The sequence below is a fragment of the Somniosus microcephalus genome, unplaced genomic scaffold (assembly GCF_052327205.1).
Source record: "Somniosus microcephalus isolate GS21.2 unplaced genomic scaffold, FLI_Smic_1.0 unresolved_chr3, whole genome shotgun sequence".
NCBI lineage: Eukaryota > Metazoa > Chordata > Chondrichthyes > Squaliformes > Somniosidae > Somniosus > Somniosus microcephalus.
In genome coordinates, this window is record NW_028225181.1 from 30,311,822 (window position 1) to 30,330,475 (window position 18,654).

Below are 18,654 nucleotides of genomic sequence, written 5' to 3' on the forward strand. Positions count from 1 at the left end.
CACATAGGAAAATTATGTTGTGGCTCTAAAAGGGCAGGACTGGGTACTAAATATTACTGGATATAAGATACTCGGGAAAAATAGGGAAGGGAAGAAACAAGGTGGGGTAGCAGTATTGATTAAAGAGAATATTACAGTGCTGGAACGAGAGGATGTCTTGGAGGGGTAAAGGACAAAATCTATTTGCTTAGAGTTAAGGAACAATAGAGGTACCATTACACTACTAGATGTATTCCATAGGCTACCAACTAGTGGGAAGGATATAGAGGAGCAAATATGCAGGGAAATTAAAGAGAGGTGGAAGAAATATAAAGTAGTAATAATGGGGGACTTCAGTTATCCTAATATAGACTGGGATAGGAATAGTATAAAGGGTAGAGACGTGGAAGTATTTCTGAAGTGATTTCAAGAGAGCTTTCTTGATTGGTGCATTTCTGGCCCAAAGAAGAAGGAGGCATTGCTGGATCTGCTTCTGAGCAATGCGGTCAGTGGAGCAGGTGTCAGTAAGGGAACATTTAGGGAACGGTAATCATAGTAGCATAAGGTTTAGATACGCTTCGGAAAACGACAGGGAGCAATCTAGAGTAAAACAGTTAATTGGGGGAGGGCCAATTTCAGTGGGTTGAGAACGGAGCTGGCTTGGGTAAATTGTAATGAAGAATTGACAGGCAAATCTGTAATCGAACAATGGGCCGCCTTTAAAGGCCAGGTGATTGAGGTATAATCGAGGTACATTCACACCAGGTGGGCAAGTTGGGCAACCAAAGCCAGAGCTCCGTGGATGAAGAAAGAGATAAAGAGGAAGCAGAATAATGGTGTGTTTGAGAGTTGTCAACTTCAGAATACAAGTGAGAACCTGGCTGAATATAGAAAGTTCACAGAGGAAGTGAAAAAGGAAATAAGAAGGGCAAAGAGAGAGTCTTAGAATAGATTGGCAGCTAACATGAAATGGACTCCAAAAGTCTTCTATAGGCATATAAATTGTAAACGGACATTAAGAGGAGCGGTGGGCCGATTGATGACCAAAAAGGAGGCAGAGGGCATGGCTGAGATACTAATTTAATATTTTGCATCTGCCTTTATCAAGGAAGAAGCTTCTGCCAAAGTCATAGTGAAAGAGAAGGTAGTTGAAATACTGGATGGGCTAAATATTGATAAAGACGAGGTACTAGAAATGTTGGCTGCACTTAAAGTAGGTAAGTCTCCAGGAGCGGAAGCGATGCATCCTCGGATGCTGAGGGAGGTAAGGGTGGAAATTGCAGAGCTACTGACCATTCTCATCCAATCTTCCTTAGATACGGTGTGGTGCCAGAGGACTGGAGAATTGCAAACATTACACCATTGTTCAAGGATATACCCAGCAACTATAAGCCAGTCAATTTAACCTTGGTGGTTGCGAAGCTTTTAGAAACGATAGAAAAAGTTAACAGGCATTTGGACAAGTGTGGATTAATTTAGGAAAGACTGCACGGATTTGTCAAAGGCAAATCGTGTTTTAACTAACTTGATCGTGTTTTAACTAACTTGATCGTGTTTTTTTGATGAGGTGACAGAGAGGGTTGATGAGCAGAAAGTGGCTGATGTGGTGTTCAAGGACTTCAAAAATACGTGGATAAAGTGCCACATAATTCACTTGCCAGCAAAGTTGCAGCACATGGAATAAAAGGGACTGTGGCAGCATGGATATGAATTTGGCTACGTGACAGGAAACTGAGAGTAGTGGTGAACGTTTGTTTTCCGGACTGGGGGAACATATACAGTGGTGTTTCCAAGGGGTCGGTTCTAGGACCTCCGCTTTTCTTGATATAGATAAATGCCTTGGACGTAGGTGTATAGGGCACAATTTTGAAATGTGCAGATGACACAAAACTTTGAAGTATACTGAAGAATGAACAGGATAGTGTTAGACTTGAAGAGCTCGTAGACATGCTGGTGGAATGGGCGGACATGTGGCAGATGAAATTTAATGCAGAAAAGTGAGAAATGATACATTTTGGTAGGAAGAATTAGGAGAGACAAAATAAACTAAAGGGTACAATTCTAAAAGGGGTGCATGAACAGAGAGAGCTGGGGTTACAAGTGCACAAATCGTTAAAGTTGACAGGGCAGGTTGCGAAAGCGGTTAAAGCAGCTTACGGGCTCTTGGGCTTGATAAATAGAGGCATAGAGTGCAGAAACAATGACGTTATGATGAGCTTTTATAAAACAGCGGTTTGGCCTAAACTGGAATATTGTGTCCAATTGGGACATCGCACTTTAGGAAGGATTTGAATGCTTTAGATAGGATGCAGAAAGGATTTAAAAGAATGGTTGCAGAGATGAGGGACTTCAGTTACTTGGAAAGACTGGAGAAGCTGGGTTTGTTATCCTTAGAGCAGAGGAGTTTGTGGAGAGCTTTGATAGAGGTAATCAAAATCATGAGAGGTCTGGACAGATTAGATAGCGAGAAACTGTTCCCATTGGCCGAAAGGTCGCGAATCAGAGGACACAGATTTAAGGTGATTGGCAGAAGAACCAAAGGGGATATAAGAAAAAATCTGTTTACACAGCGAGTGGTGAGAATCTGGAATGCACTGCCTTAATGCTTGGTGGAGGTAGATTCAATCGTAGCTTTCGAAATGGAATTGGGTAAGTACCTGAAGGAAAAAAAATGCAGGGCTATAGGGGAAGGACGTGGGAGTGGAACTTGCTGAGGTGCTCTTGCAGAGAATGGGCACGGCAGAATGGCCTCCTTCTGCGTTATAACTATTCTATGATTTTATCTCTTTAGAAAGAAAGACTAACATTTATATATCGCCGTTCATGACCACCGGACATCTCAAAACGCTTTACAGCCAATGAAGTAATTTTGCAAGTGTAGTCACTGTTGCAGTGTGGAAAACGCGGCAGCCATTTTGTGCACAGCAAGCTCCCACCAACAGCAATGTGATAATGACCAGATAATCTTTTTCTGTTGTGTTGATTGAGAGATAAATGTTGGCCATGACACCGGGGATAACTCTCCTGCTCCTCTTCAAAATAGGATCATGGGGTCTTTTACATCCACCTGAGAGCACAGACGTGGCCACGGATTAACGTCTCATCTGAAAGACGGCACCTCCGACAGTGGTGACAAAGATTCAAAGAGTCTTTTTGCTCAATGACTAAATTAATGCCAGTTTCAGTGAGGCCTAATGATGTCACTCGGGGATTTCCCTCTGCTCTAAATAAGGAGCTCCCTTCACTGTGTCACCTCACACAGTCAGTCCGCTGCCCCCAGCATAAAGACCACCAGCCACTCACAGGAAGGAAGGCATGGATTTGGGTGAAGTATTTTGGATATTATCTGCTATTTCCTCCTCACTGCTTTTGGTCTTCCTAATGAGGATCTATGTCCATTTATTAATTCTAATTAATGGAGCGGCCCAGAGAAACAACTGGGCGGTTATGTGATGGGGCATTGCTGGCTCAGTTTGGCACTGTTGAACGCTGACGGGCAGTGCTGTTCCCACAGAGGGGCAGGAGGCCATTGCCCCGGGAGTTTAGAAGGGTGTGGAGGGAGGTGGCTCAGCACGCCTCCTCGTGGAGCCTGATGCCAAGGACTCACACCCAATGACAGAAGAAGTTCAATGACCTCACTCGTGTGGTCAGGGTGAGTAGCTGCTTTTCAATACGTCTACATCCCTCCATCTCCACTTCACTCTGTGTCCAGAGGGGTCACAAATCCTAATGCCCAACACACATCCAAGACCTATGGCCATCTCATAAAACACAGATGCACATCCCACACCTTGCACACATTAACTGCTATTCTACTATGGTAGGCACATCTGCCAAATACATGCCTGCACACTCACAAAGACACTGTCATTTTTCTTGCAGGCTGAGCTCTCTGATAACAGATGGGAGCAGCAACGCTCAGGAGGAGGACAGGCGGACCTACACTGAGTTGGAGGACAGAGTGCACATGATCATTGACAGCCATGTCATTGGTGTCATGGCCGCTGGAGAGGCGACCCCATTGGGACAGCAATGGTATGTTCATCAGCATTCTCTCCTCTCTCATGCCACTTTCACCTCACAACTCCAAACTTTTACACTTTCAATCCAACTAACTGTCTCCAGTATTTGCTCCCTTCCTGCTCCCATGCCCTCACACTAAAGCAACTCTTGTACCTCCCTGGTTTCAGATAGTGAACCAGCAGCTGACCAGTCTGTCCCTCAGCCTGCCAGTGACAGCGACGCCCCAGGAAAGGAGGAAGAGGAAGCCGAAGCCTCACCACCTGTGTCTCCCGAGGGTGTCACTTCACACACTGGTGCCGCGCCTTCGCTGGAGGGGAGCCGAGTGTTAGGTTCTGATGAGGTGAGGTTCCTGGACCCAGCCGGCTGCAGCAACGCCATGGGGGTTGGGAAGCTCGGGGGTTATCTCCCCTGAGGGTGAGTAGGCACGCGTGTTCTGCTGCACAGGAGTTGGATGAGGACCTCGTTATCGCAGCCATGAATACCAAAGCCTTGAGCATGTACACCGAGCTGATGGGTGCAATGGCAAGTGTGCTCGACAGCATGGATGCACTGGCTAGGAGCATGGAGGAGTCCGCCGCTAGCACAGCTGTCATCTGTGCACAAACCTTGAACCCATCCTTGCCTCGTTGCAGAGGATGGTTGAATTGCTGGGAGACCGTGCTGAACCGGAGCTGTGTATAATGGGCTAGGTGGCACGATTCATTGCAGCACAGGCCGAAACAACACAATGGCTTAGTTATGCAGTTGAGGCATTGCCTGGTGCCATCCAGTCTCAGACTGCTCTCGTGCAGTCTCAGATTGATATCATGCAAGCACTGACTGCTGCCATCCTCGCTGGGTAGCCCACAGTCCCTCACGATCTCACAGTGCCTCAACAGGCCAGCAATGTTTGTTCGAACAGTTGCTCCGGATGCTGAGAATCTGCCCCAGGGGAGTGGCAGTGTGTCTGTCGAGCTGGAAGGTGCTGGCTTCTCTCAGAATGACAGCATTCCTGCTCTCACCACTGCCACTTCCCCATTGCACTTGGCATGGCCTGCAACACAGTCAGCCCAGACTGGAAGACCTCTACATTCTAACGAGGTGCCCGCAATGCCACATGCATGTAGTCAATGGCGCTCTGAACCATGGGGCAGCCCACTCTCCTCACCAAGCCACATGCGCATCCACGTTGTTTGTCCCGGATCATGGGGAGAGATGTGCTGGAATCTCCTCTTATACAAAGCCTTTTTCACCTCCTGGATGCAACAACGAACAGCGAACTGGCAGATATTCGCTATGTCCCAGTAGAATTCAGAGTCACTGACACATTCACTGCCACCGACAGTGGTGTAGTGGTCCTGTGCTGAGGCCGCAGGTCTGTTTGCAGGATGTTGCAGAGCTCAGTGATAACTTCCTTGCTGAAGCACAGCCATTGGAATCACTGCTCCTCATAAAAAGGGATATAGGAGGAGAATTGCTCCCGGAATACCTTGGCAGGGGAAGGTCTCCTGTGCAGAGGCCTGTTGGCCCTACACCCTCTGGCAATGTTTGCCACTCTCTCTCTCTGTGTGTCTGCTGCTTCCGAAAGTGAAGCTGGACGACGACGCCCCAAGTTAGTGCAGCCCAAATACAAGTTTCTAAATATGGTAACTATGAAGGTCAAATAAATATTAACCTCAAAAGTGGTGCTCAGGACACAAAACTCCTTCGGTCAGTGTTGAATCTCTCCAGACGTCTTTCTCCCTCTCAACCTGCATGTACCAAAAATTTCACCAACACAGAAAGGCTGGAAGCACCCAACTGTAAATATTGCTCACCCAGACCCTTCCTGACATGAAAACGTTTCCCTCTACGTGTCGTACCTAGCGGCAGGGGGCGTGACTCAAGATCTATTCCAGGCCGCTACTGGGGCATTGCACGCTCGCATGATGTCACGACCTGCAGGCGCAGGAGATTGAGCCGGTAGTGTCTAGTGCCAGTGCAAAATCACTGGTCAATTTCACGGGCGGTGCTAAAATAGTCGAAGGTGCTAAGGAGAGGCGGTAACCAACCGACTTTTTCCCCAATGTTTAACTGCATTTCTCTCTATTTCATTCCCCTCCGATCCACGCTGCTGTCGGTTACTGATTCTGAAGGTGATATCCTGTTACCAAGATTCAACTGTTCTGTATTCAACTCAAGAAAATTTATTGGAGGCGACTCTTTATTTAAGGAATTTCAGTCTGCTATCTACACTGAACATTAGTATCAGATCAGAAGAATGCTGTGTTGGTTTAGGAGAGTTTTCACCTAACGGCAAAAGGCCATCGACCTGAAACGTTAAGTCTGTTTCTCTCTCTCGCTCCACAGATGCTGCCTGAATCGTTGTATTTTTGCACCATTTTCTGTTCTCATTTCAGATTTCCAGTATCCGCAGTATTTTGTGTTTTTTTTCAACTAATGCTCGGTATCGTTACATACACAGAGTCACAAGAACAGATCCTGGCAGATCACACCTTTAAATGTCTGAAATATCCGCTAATCATTCAGTCCCACCCTCTCCAGTTCTACATTCGTGGCACTGCTTCTGATGTTTAAAGTAGGACTTCAAGGATAACTTATATTCCCCAAAAACGATCATTCACCCAGCTTTCAATAAACTTATTTCCAATCGTTGTTTTGAATGTACATTTGGCTCCCATGCCCATCTGTCACAGTTCAGCGGATCTGTCAGAGACCCACAGTGATTCTCTATTGCCTCCTGCTGTATTTCAGGATTAACAATCCCAGCTGATTGTAACTGAAGTACTGAGGATCAGAATCATTTGATATCTTCTCGTTTAATATTCTGTGCACAAGTTGGAAAACAACAGGTGAAAAAGTACAAGGATAAATCTCTTCCATTTGTGTTCAGATACTTTAAAACAGCATTCAGCGGCACTTTGCATGTGGGATAAATCGTCTGATTTTGCTACTGACAAAAGCATTAGCTGGTCAGTCATCACTATTTTAATTCAGAGTCCATTCTTATAACTGTTACACGTATTTGGAAATTCTTCCCTTCAATGAGCTACAATTTGTGTACTTCAGCAAATATGTAGAAGTTCAATCTTCTAAACACATCTGAAGGCTCAGTTAACTTAATAACTGCTGTGCACTTGTACGTATTGTAGCAATTGCATATTACATCCGTACGTTTTGCATACAATTGCCTGTAATTATTGCATGCCAAGGTTGCAGTTTTGTATATTGCTGTTGCATTCATTTTCAGTTCGAAATATGTTGGCCCAGAAATTCGGATCGGGGGCTTACTGTGGGTGTAAGCCCCCGATCTGCACTTACCTTGCTTGCCAGCCGTTGTGCTGTGGGCCCCCGTGGGATTCTGATCCTCGTCCAGCTGCCAACGTGCAGTGCTTGCGTATCCCCGGGGCGCAGTTAGTTCGATGCATCCCCTGGGATCATATGTTCCATTCATAAGTCTGACAGGAAATGCTGTCAAGACGTATAAATACTACGGTCCCAAAACAGCACTAAATCTTCAAATAATTTTTTTTTTAAATCACATTTTTAGAATAAACTATAAATTACATGAAATAACTATTTTAAACAATAATTTAAATTTTTGAAAACAAAATTTTATTTTCTAATGGGGCTAGAAATAAACTTACCTTGCTTTAAAGTAGTTAACAATAATAAACCTTTGGAAAAAATGTTTTAATTTGAATTAATTCAGCACGTTCCTTGTAAGAACAGGCCTTACGCCTGCTTTTTACACTTCAAACTTCTGCAGGCTTACCCTCCCGGGAGAACCTGCAAGAAAAACGAAGTTGGATGCGCACGCGCAGCCCCTCCTACGCACGTCTTTGACCTCTGAACCCCTTCGTTCAGAGGAACGGAAGCGCCAGTTTCCTGCGCATGTGCAGTGCATGCAGGAAACCAGCACTTCCATTGGGCTTACGGGTGCGCATCCCGTGCGTACTCACCCGTGGAGACCCGAATTTCTGGGCCAATGGATTTGATAACCAGGAGCAGGAATCCAAGTGGGATTTCCCCCTCCCTTTCACAGGTGCACAGAAGCGAATTGCACTGCTACAGAAACTGTCTGATCCCGGGACACGCTGGCTTCCTGAGAAGTTCTGGTCTTTATGTCCCTGATAACTAGGGTGGTGCTTTTGTCTGCTGGGCAAAATGTAGATCTCTCATTTAATCTCTCCATGATCAAACATCTGTTATTTTCATATTGTATTTATTCCCATTTCAGTTAATAATTTTACAATGTATTCACGATTATTCTTACAATAAACCCTGTATGCAGCTCCATAGGTAATAGAATTATATTATATCAGTAAATGTGTCTAATGAGTTTCATATTTCAGCCCGAATTCCATCAAAAAGCTGCTTTTGCTCCCAGCCTGATGTATAATTTCTCTGTTTATTTCCCTTCCTCACAGTAAACTTAGTGACGATTGTGATCCTGTCTCGGGGAAAGTGCGGTCTCTCTAAATGTGTCACTCGCTACCTGGTGGCCATGGCAGCGGCGGATCTACTGGTTGTTATCCTCGACCTGATATTGAGGCACATTCCGATTGTTTATTGGGAAAAGTTTTATTTCGTGATGTTCATCCCCGTGTGTAATATCCACGCCGTCCTGTTGTTTGCAGCCACAGACTGTTCTGTCTGGTTCACCGTCACTTTCACCTTTGATCGATTTGTGGCCATTTGTTGCCAGAAGCTGAAAAATAAATATTGCACCGAGAAAACGGCGGCTTTTGTTCTGGGAACAGTGACTGTGCTGAGCAGTTTGAAGGACATCACCTGGTATTTTATGTTCAGAGATCGGTATTGGCTTGGGAACAACCCCTGGTTTTGTGATATCACAATGGATGTTCGGTATTCACGGGTCTGGGGAACAATCGAGCTCCTTCATTATATTCTCACCCCGTGTGTCCCATTTGTGGTGATTCTGCTGCTCAATGGTGTCACCGTCAGACACATTTCAGAGGCCAGCCGAGCCCGCAGGAGACTCCGGGGTCCCAGCAGTGGGGAGAGTCCCAGAGACCCAGAGATGGAGAGCCGCAGGAAATCCATCATTTTACTGCTTGTTATCTCGGGCAATTTCATCCTGTTATGGGCAGTGTTTATGGTGTATTCTATATGGGGCCGGATGTGGTTTTTGGGGTATCGGTCTGTAGTTCTACCTGTTTATGTACAGGAACTGGGATTCATGCTGCAGCTGCTGAGTTGCTGCACAAATACTGGGATTTACGCCGTGACCCAGACTAAGTTCAGAGAGCAGTTAAAGAATATGGGCAAATATCCGTTTAATCTGATTGTAAAATTCATTAAAGTTTGAGTACAAGCAGTGACTTTGCAGCTGGAGAGATCATTGGACCTGATATTGTGGCGCCCCACACAAAGATGGCTGCACTGGGGCTCCACACAAAGATGGCAGCACCGTCGGTCCCCAAAAATGGTGGCTCTGGATCCGGCACAATGAAGGTGGCTCTGGGAGCCCCGCACAAAGTTAGCGGCTCTAGGGCCCCACACAAAGATGGCGGCAACCGTGCCCTGAACAAAAATGACCGCAGCCTCGCCCAGCACAAAGATGCCAGCTCTGATGACCTATACAAAGATGGCGGCTCTGTGGGCTCGCACAAAGATGGCGGCTCAGGGGGCCGCCACAAAATTGGCGGCTCTGGGACCTCCCCAAAGGTGGTGGCTCTGTGGCCCCGCACAAAAATGGCAACACCTGTGCATAGGTGGCGGCTGGGGGGCCCTGCAGAAAGATGGCGGTTGTGGCACCCTGCAAAAATATGTCGGCAACTGCCACACGCACAAAGATGGCGGCTCTCGCGTCCTGCACAAAAATGTCGGCTATGGGGGCCCGGCAAAAAGATGGTGGCCCTGGGGCTTGCACAAAGATCGTGGCTTCGGTGACGCAATCAAAGTTGGCTGCCCTGGGGCCCGGCACCAAGATGGCGGCTCTTGGAGCTGGCACAAAGATGGTGGCACTGGGGACCCGGCACAAGGATGGAGGCACCCATGCCCCGCACCAAGATGGCGGCTCTGGAACCCCGCACAAAAATGGTGGCCCAGCCGCCACTCAAAATGTGGTGGCTCTCGGGACCTGCACAATGATGGTGGGTCTGGCACCACGCACAATGATGGAGGCACCTGCGCCCCACACAAAGATGGTAGAACTGGTGCCCCACACATAAATAGACACACTGGGGCCCCACACAAAGATGGTGGCTGACACTCGGGGCCTTTCCCTGGCAGCGGGAGGCGATTGTTTGTAGGGCCACAGCAGCTGGAGGCATGGTTACTGTGAGAGGGGGCGGCAATGTGGAGCAGCCTCGCTTGGTCTGGATCATAGGGGACTGAAAAACCCAGCGCGGGGCGGAGGAGGCCCGGCACCAGCACTTTATAAATCATTATAATCCTTTGTAATACTTTAAAATTATTTCTCCACTTTACAGATCCTTTATAACCATTTATAAATTATTATGACCATTAATAAAACATTATGACACTTTTTAAATCATAATGACAATTAATAAATCATTTTAATATTCTTGGGATGTGGGCGTTGCTGACAAGGCCAGCATTTATTGCCCATCCCTAATTTCCCTGGAGAAGGTGGTGCTGAGCTGCTTGAGACAAGCGAGTGTCTTGATGGGCCATTTCAGAGGCCAGTTAAAATTGCAGTTGGTCTAGAGTTACATTTCAGTCAGACCAGGTAAGGAAGGCAGATTCCTTTCCTAAAGGCCATTAGTGAACAAGTTGGGTTTTTACAACCATCTGGCACTTTCATGTTCAGTAGTTTTTTATTCCAGATTGGTTAATTAATTGAATTTAAATTCCCTAGCTGGTGGATTTGAACACATGTTTCTGGATCATTTATCCAGTCATCTAGGTTTACTAGTCCAGCAACATAACCACTATGCTACCGTACTCTTCAAATATATGGTCGTTCCTTCATCGTCAGTGGGTCCAAAGCCTGAAATTTCTACAGTAACAGTATTGTGGGAATTCCTTCACCACAGGGACTGCAGCGGCTCAAGATGAAGGCCCATCATTTTCACATTGGTAACTAGGGATGGGCAAGGGTTATCGGCCATTACAGCATTACCCATGTCCTGAGAACAAATACATAGAAATATTAAAATACGATTAAAATCAATTATTTTTTAACTCATTGATTGCCACCAGACGAGGTCTGTGATCAGAGTGGGGCCTCAAGCACACCAAACTACTTGTCAACACCACTTGGATCACCAATTCTGTGGTTGTATGATTGATACTACTCACACTTCCCAATTTCCCCATCGTTACAAAATGTGCTTGAGAAAGTATCACATATTGGCAAAAGTGAAGCCAATGGGATTAAAGTGGGAGTGACAACAGTGAGTGGTGTGGGGTATATCAGTATGTAAGAGTGGATTACAGTGAGGGGTGTATCAGAGTGTTACAGTGAGGAGGTTGGTGTATATCAGAGTGTTACAGTCAGGGGTATGGGGTTCATCAGCGTGTTGCAGAGAGGTTTGTAGTGTATATCAACGAGTAATAGTGAGGTGTGTGGGGTTTATCAGCGTGTTGTAGTGATGTGTGTGGGGTATAACAGGGAGTTACAGTGAGTCGTGTGGGGTATATCACAGTGTTACAGTGAGGGTTGTGGGGTTTATCAGAGTGTTGCAGTGAGGTGTGTGGGGTATATCAGAGAGTTATAGTGAGTCCTGTGGGATATATCAGAGGGTTACAGTGAGGTGTGTGGGGTTTATCAGCGTGTTGTAGTGAGGTGTGTGTGGTATATCAGTGTGTTAAAATATCGGGTGTGGGGTACACCAGAGTGTTAAAGTGCGGTAAGTGGGGTATAAATGTCTGTTACTGTGTGAGGTTTGGGATATGTAAGATGAATTAAGTGAATTTTGTGTAATATGTAAGAGAGGATGAAAGTAAGCGGTATATCAAAATGTTAAAATGAGTGGTGTGCGTGTATCGGTGTGTTACAGTGAGGGGGTGGGTTTACATCAGAGTGTTACAGTGAGCGGTGTGGGGTATATCGGTGCTTACAGTGAGGGGTGTTTGGGGTACATCAGAGTGTTGTAGTCAGGGAAGTGGGTTTACATCAGAGTGCTACAGTGAGGGGTGTGTAGTACATCAAAGTAATACAATGAGCAGTGTGGTGTATATTGGAGTGTTACAGCCAGGAGTGTGATGTATAACAGATTGTTAAAGTCAGGAGTGTGGGTTTATATCAGAGATTTAAAGTGAATGGTGTGGGGAATATCAGAGTGTTACAGTGAGGTGAGTGGAGCATTACTTTATATCTAATCCAATGTGTACCTTCCCGATCCATTGAAAGGTCACTGACCTGAAAAGTTAACTCTGTTTCTCTCTCCACTGATGATGCCTGACCTGCTGAGTTTTTGCCGCATTTTCTGTTCTTACTTCAGATTTCCAGCAATCGCAGTGTTTAGCATGTGTGCGCCTGCCTGGAATTGTTTGATGGGACAGTATTGGGGGAGCTTTAAGAATATAAGTAATAGGAGCAGGAGTCGGCCATTTGGCCCTTCGAGCCTGCAGCGCCATTCAATATGATCATGGCTGATCTTCTACCTCAACTCCACTTTCCTGCACTATCCCCATATCCCTTGGTTCCCTCAATATTCAAAAATCTACCGATCTCTGTCTTGAATATACTCAACGACTGAGTCTCCACAGACCACAGGGCTAGAGAATTCCAAAGATTTGCCACCCTCTGTGTGAAGAAATTTCTCCTCATCTCAGTCCTAAATGGACGACCCCTTATTCTGAGATTGTGACTCCTGTTTCCAGACTCACAGGCCAGGGGAATCATCCTTCCTACATGTACCCTGTCAAGCCCTGTAAGAATTTTGTATGTTTCAATGAGATCACATCTCATTCTTCTAAACTCTAGAGAATATAGGCCACGTCTACTCAATCTCTCCTCAAAGGACAATCCCTCCATCCCTAAACAAGTCTGGTGAACCTTCGTTGCACTCCCTCCTTGACAAATATATCATTCCTTAGGTAAGGAGACCACAACTGTACACAATACTCCAGCTGCGGTCTCACCAGGGCACTATATAATTGCGATAAGTCGTCTTTACTTTAATACTCAAATCATCTTATAATGACGGCCAACAAACGATTTCCTTTCCTGATTGCTTGCTATACCTGCAGTTTCATGTTCAGTGTTCTTGTACAAGGACACCCAGGTCCCTCTGAGCAGCAACGTTTCCCAATCTCTCACCATGTAAACAATTTACCAAACTGGATAACTTCATATTTCACCGCATTATATTCCATCCACATATTACGTCCACGTAGGTTATAATATTAATCACAATGCAACCAGACAATCAACAAACATAAAATGCTATCGTTCTTTAATTCGCAGTATTAAAAAGAACTGAACAAAATGGGTATCCGTATTTTCAACTGCAGTCACTTTCAATAATAGACGTGGTCTTCTTGAATTAGCACCCCCCACCATGTGACAGCGCAGAAATGCAGCAATTATTCACAAGTGCAGAAAAACACATACAAAATGTGTGTCACTGAATTATAAACAAAAAGCAGGAAAAGCTATGACTTAACAGAAATAAATATTTGTCTTTCTTCCTGGACAGGAGAACTAGTCAGAATGAGTTGGAAATGTTTACTCATATTTTGACGTAACGATTTATTATTTACCAATTTCGCTTCTAATGTTTTTCTCTCAAACATTCTCCACAATATTATTCCCTGTTCTTATGACGAAAAGAGTTGAATTATTTTAGGTACTTCGCAATTAAAAGCGGGGAACAAACTTCATTGTACTCACAATTTTTAATGTCCTATTTCAAACATTCAAACAAAATGGAATTGTACGTTATCAGTTTAATCAAAGTATTTTCTGTGTCTTTCTCAATAAACAAAGAGTGTTTTTTCTAAAGTAGCTTCATGCAATGTTTATATATCTTTATATGTCTCTTGTTTGTATTAACACTTTAAGAGGAAATCTATATATACATTATTAGAGTCATAGAGTCATAGAGTTATACAGCACGGTTAGAGGCCCTTCGGCCCATCATGTCCGCGCCGGCCATCAAGCCCTGTCTAATCTAATCCCATATTCCAGCATTTGGTCTGTAGTCTTGTATGCTATGGCATTTCAAGTGCTCATCCAAATGCTTCTTAAATGTTGTGAGGGTTCCTGCCTCCACAATCCTTTCAGGCAGTGAGTTCCAGACTCCAACCACCCTCTGGGTGAAAAAGTTCTTTCTCAAATCCCCTCTCAACCTCCCGCCCTTTACCTTGAATCTATGCCCCCTAGTTATTGACCCTTCTACTAAGGGAAAAAGCTCCTCAGTATCCATCCTATCTATGCCCCTCATAATTTTGTTAACCTCAATCATGTCCCCCCTCAGCCTCCTCTGCTCCAAGCAAAACAAACCCAATCTGCCCAGTCTCTCTTCATGGCTGAAGCGCTCCAGCCCTGGTAACATCCAGGTGAATCTCCTCTGCACCCTCTCCAAAGCGTTCACATCCTTCCTGTAGTGTAGCGACCAGAACTGCACACAGTATTCCAGCTGTGGCCTAACCAGTGTTTTGTACAGCTTCATCATAACCTCCTTGCTCTTATATTCTATGCCTCGGCTAATGAAGGCAAGTATCCCATATGCCTTTTTTACCACCTTATCCACCTGTTCCGCCGCCTTCAGGGATCTGTGTACTTGCACACCCAGATCCCTCTGACCCTCCCTCTTGCCTAGGGTCTTACCATTCATTGTGTATTCCCTTGCCTTGTTAGTCCCCCCAAAGTGCATCACCTCGCACTTTTCCGGGTTAAATTCCATTTGCCACTGTTCTGCCCATCTGACCAACCCATCTATACCGTCCTGCAGACTGAGGCTACCCTCCTCGCTATTTACCACCCTACCAATTTTTGTATCATCCGCGAACTTACTGATCATACCCTTTACATTCATATCCAAGTCATTAATGTAGACCACAAACAGCAAGGGACCCAGCACCGATCCCTGTGGTACCCCACTGGCCACAGGATTCTAGTCACAAAAACAACCATCGACCATCACCATCTGCCTTCTGCCACTAAGCCAGTTTTGTATCCAATGTGCCAAGGCACCCTTGATTCCATGGGCTCTTACCTTCTTGACCAGTCTCCTGTGCGGGACTTTATCGAAGCCCTTACTGAAATCCATGCATACCAGATCCACTGCATTACCCTCATCCACACAACTAGTCACCCCCTCACAAAATTCAATCAAATTAGTCAGACATGATCTTCCCTTGACAAAGCCATGTTGACTATCCCTGATTAATCCTTGCCTCTCCAAGTGGAGACTAATTTTGACCCTCAGAATTTTTTCCAATAATTTTCCTACCACTGATGTTAGGCTCACTGGCCTGTAGTTCCCCGGTTTTTCCCTACTTCCCTTCTTGAATAATGGTACTACATTAGCGGTTCTCCAGTCCTCTGGCACATCCCCTGTGGCCAGAGTGGTCCTGAATATATGTGTTAGAGCCCCCGCAATCTCTTCCTTTGCCTCACACAGCAGCCTGGGATACATTTCGTCCGGGCCTGGGGATTTATCCATTTTTAGGCCTGCTAAAACCGCCAATACCTCCTCCCTCTCGATGTTAATATGTTCGAGCATATCACAGTCCCCCCGCCCCATTTCTATGTCTACATCGTCCTTCTCCATATTGAAAACAGATGCAAAAATTCATTTAGAACCCCTCCTACATCTTCCGGCTCCACACACAGATTGCCACTTTTGTCCCTAATGGGCCCTATTTTTTCCCTAGTTATCCTCTTACCCTTAATATACTTATAAAACATCTTAGGATTATCCTTTATTTTGCTCGCCAGTTTATTTCATGGCCCCTCCTTGATCTCCTAATTTCTTTTTTAAGTATCCCCCTGCACTTTTTGTACTCCTCTAGGGCTTCCTCCGTCTTTAGCCTTTTGTATCTGCCGAAAGCCCTCCTTTTTTTCCTAATCCATTCTCGTATATCCCCTGACATCCAAGGTTCCCTGTGGTTTTTGGAACCACACTTGACCTTTACGGGAACATGTTGCCATTGTATGATCTCAATCTCCCTTCTGAAAGCCTCCCATTGCTCCGATGCGGATTTTCCTACAAGTAGCTGATCCCAGTCCATTTTGGCCAGATCCTGCCTTATCCTATTAAAATCGGCCTTCCCCCAATTTAGAACCTTTATTTCCGGCCCATCCCTGTCCTTTTCCATGACCACCTTAAATCTCACCATATTATGGTCACTGTCACCAAAGTGCTCACCTACTAGCACTTTTTCCACTTGGCCGGCCACATTCCCGAGAATTAGGTCCAGTACCGCCCCTCTCTTGTAGGACTTTCTACATGCTGGCTCAAAAGCTCTCCTGGATGCACTTTAAGAATTCTACACCCTCTGAGCCTTTCACACTCTGACTATCCCAGTTACTATTGTGGAAGTTGAAATCCCCCATTATTATGACCCTATTATTTGCACATTTCTCTGAGATTTGCCTACATATCTGTTCCTCTATCTCTCCCTGACTGTTTGGAGGCCTATAGTACACTTCCAGCAAAGTGCTTGCCACCTTTATGTTTTTAAGCTCCACCCATATGGCCTCATTAGAGGAACCTGCTAATATATCTTCCCTCCTTACTGCAGTAATTGACTCCTTAATTAATATTGCGACACCCCCTCCTCTTATACCTCCCACTCTGTCTCGCCTGAAGATTCTGTACCCCGGAATATTGAGCTGCCAGTGTTGCCCCTCCCTCAACCATGTCTCCGTGATAGCAACAATATCATACTCCCATGTGTTTATCAACACCTTCAGTTCATCCACCTTATTTGCAAGACTCCTTGCATTAAACTAGATGCCATCCAGCCTTGCCCTTGTATATTTGCCCTGTCTACCAAGCTGACTTGTTTTTTTCTCTATAATTGGCAGCACATCACCCCCTATTTCAGCTCCCCTCTGTATCCCATCCCCCTGCCAAGTTAGTTTAAACCCCCCCCCAACAGTGCTAGCAAACCTCCCCGCAAGGATATTTGTCCCGCTCTGGTTCAGGTGCAACCCATCCGACTTGTACAAGTCCCACCTTTCCCAGAAGCAGGCCCAGTGATCTAGGAAAGTAAAAACCTCCCTCCTACACCAACTCTTTAGCCACGCATTCATCTGCTCTATCCTCCTATTCCTATACTCACTAGCACGTGGCACTGGGAGTAATCCAGAGATTACAACCTTTGAGGTCCTGCTCTTTAATCTGTTACCTAGCTCCCTAAATTCTTGATGCAGGACCTCATCCCCCTTCCTACCTATGTCGTTGGTCCCAATGTGGACCACGACCTCTGCCTGCTCACCCTCTCCCTTAAGAATGCCCTGTAGCCACTCAGTGACATCCATGACCCTGGCCCCAGGGAGGCAACAAACCATCCTGGAGTCACGTTTGCGGCCACAGAAACGCCTATCTGTTCCCCTTACGATAGAATCCCCTACCACTATTGCTCTCCCACTCTTTTTCCTCCCTTTCTGAGCAGCAGAAGCGTCCCTGGTGCCAGGAAGCTGGCTGCTGCTGCCTTCCCCTGGTGAGTCATTCCCCTCAACAGTATCCAACTTGTTATACCTGTTTGAAAGGGGGATGTCCGCAGGGGTTCCCTGCACTTCCTGCCTGCTTCTGTTGCTCCGCTTGATGATCACCCAATTTCTTTCTGCCTGTGCAGCCCTACTCTGCGGCGTGAACAACTCACTAAATGTGCTATCCACGACCCTCTCAGCATCGCGCATGCTCCAAAACTCATTCACCCGCAGCTCGAGCGCCGCAATGCGGTCTACAAGTAGCTGCAGCTGGATGTATTTCCCGCACACATGGTCGTCAGTGACACTGGCAGCGTCCCTGACTTCCCACATGGAGCAAGAGGAGCAGAACACGGTTCTGAGCTCTCCTGCCATGACTTACTCCTTTAATTAATTTAAACATTTATTCAACACCCCAGTTACAGGTATACTCTAGGGCACTTTATATACCAACTGTCCCCACTACAACACAGAGACCCTAGAAATTTAACACCACAGAATTCAAACTTGCATTGAAAAGAGAGAAACACTCACCAACCAATCACTTACCTGCTTCCTGCTGACGTCACACTTGGATTACTTTTCACCTCTCGCCCGGAACCTGGATTGTTGCTGCTCCTTTTACCCTCCGCCGCCTCTGGTGATCCCTTGCAGCTCCGGCGCCTCTCCGGTCTCGGGGCTCTGGGCCTCGCTACCTCGGGCTGCTCCTTATACCCTCCGCCGCCTCTGGTGATCCCTTGCAGCTCCGGCGCCTCTCCGGTCTCGGGGCTCTGGGCCTCACTGCCTCGGGCTGCTCCTTTTACGCTCCGCCGCCTCTGGTGATCCCTTGCAGCTCCGGCGCCTCTCCGGTCTCGGGGCTCTGGGCCTCACTGCCTCGGGCTGCTCCTTTTACCCTCCACCACCTCTGGTGATCCCTTGCAGCTCCGGCGCCTCTCCGGTCTCGGTGCTCTGGGCCTCGCTGCCTCGGGCTGCTCCTTTTACCCTCCGCCGCCTCTGGTGATCCCTTGCAGCTCCGGTGCCTCTCCGGTGTCGGTGCTCTGGGCCTCGCTGCCTCGGGCTGCTCCTTTTACCCT

At 46.3% G+C, this 18,654-nt stretch overlaps 1 protein-coding gene across 2 annotated transcripts in view; it reads left to right on the forward strand.

The window, feature by feature from the left end:
- LOC147091340 (putative G protein-coupled receptor 139) overlaps positions 1–13,921 on the forward strand; it is a 34,970-nt gene extending 21,049 nt beyond the window's left edge. Inside the window, exons 1-2 of one of the 2 annotated variants that reach the window (XM_085976746.1) lie at positions 5,312–8,283; positions 8,412–13,921. In XM_085976746.1, the coding sequence (XP_085832872.1) occupies positions 8,489–9,313 (825 nt within the window). In that variant the 5' untranslated portion in view covers positions 5,312–8,283; positions 8,412–8,488 and the 3' untranslated portion in view covers positions 9,314–13,921. Of the gene's footprint in view, positions 1–5,311; positions 8,284–8,411 lie in introns of those variants that run through there. The other variant, XM_085976747.1, reaches the window with a different exon arrangement.
- Positions 13,922–18,654: the final 4,733 nt, after the last annotated feature.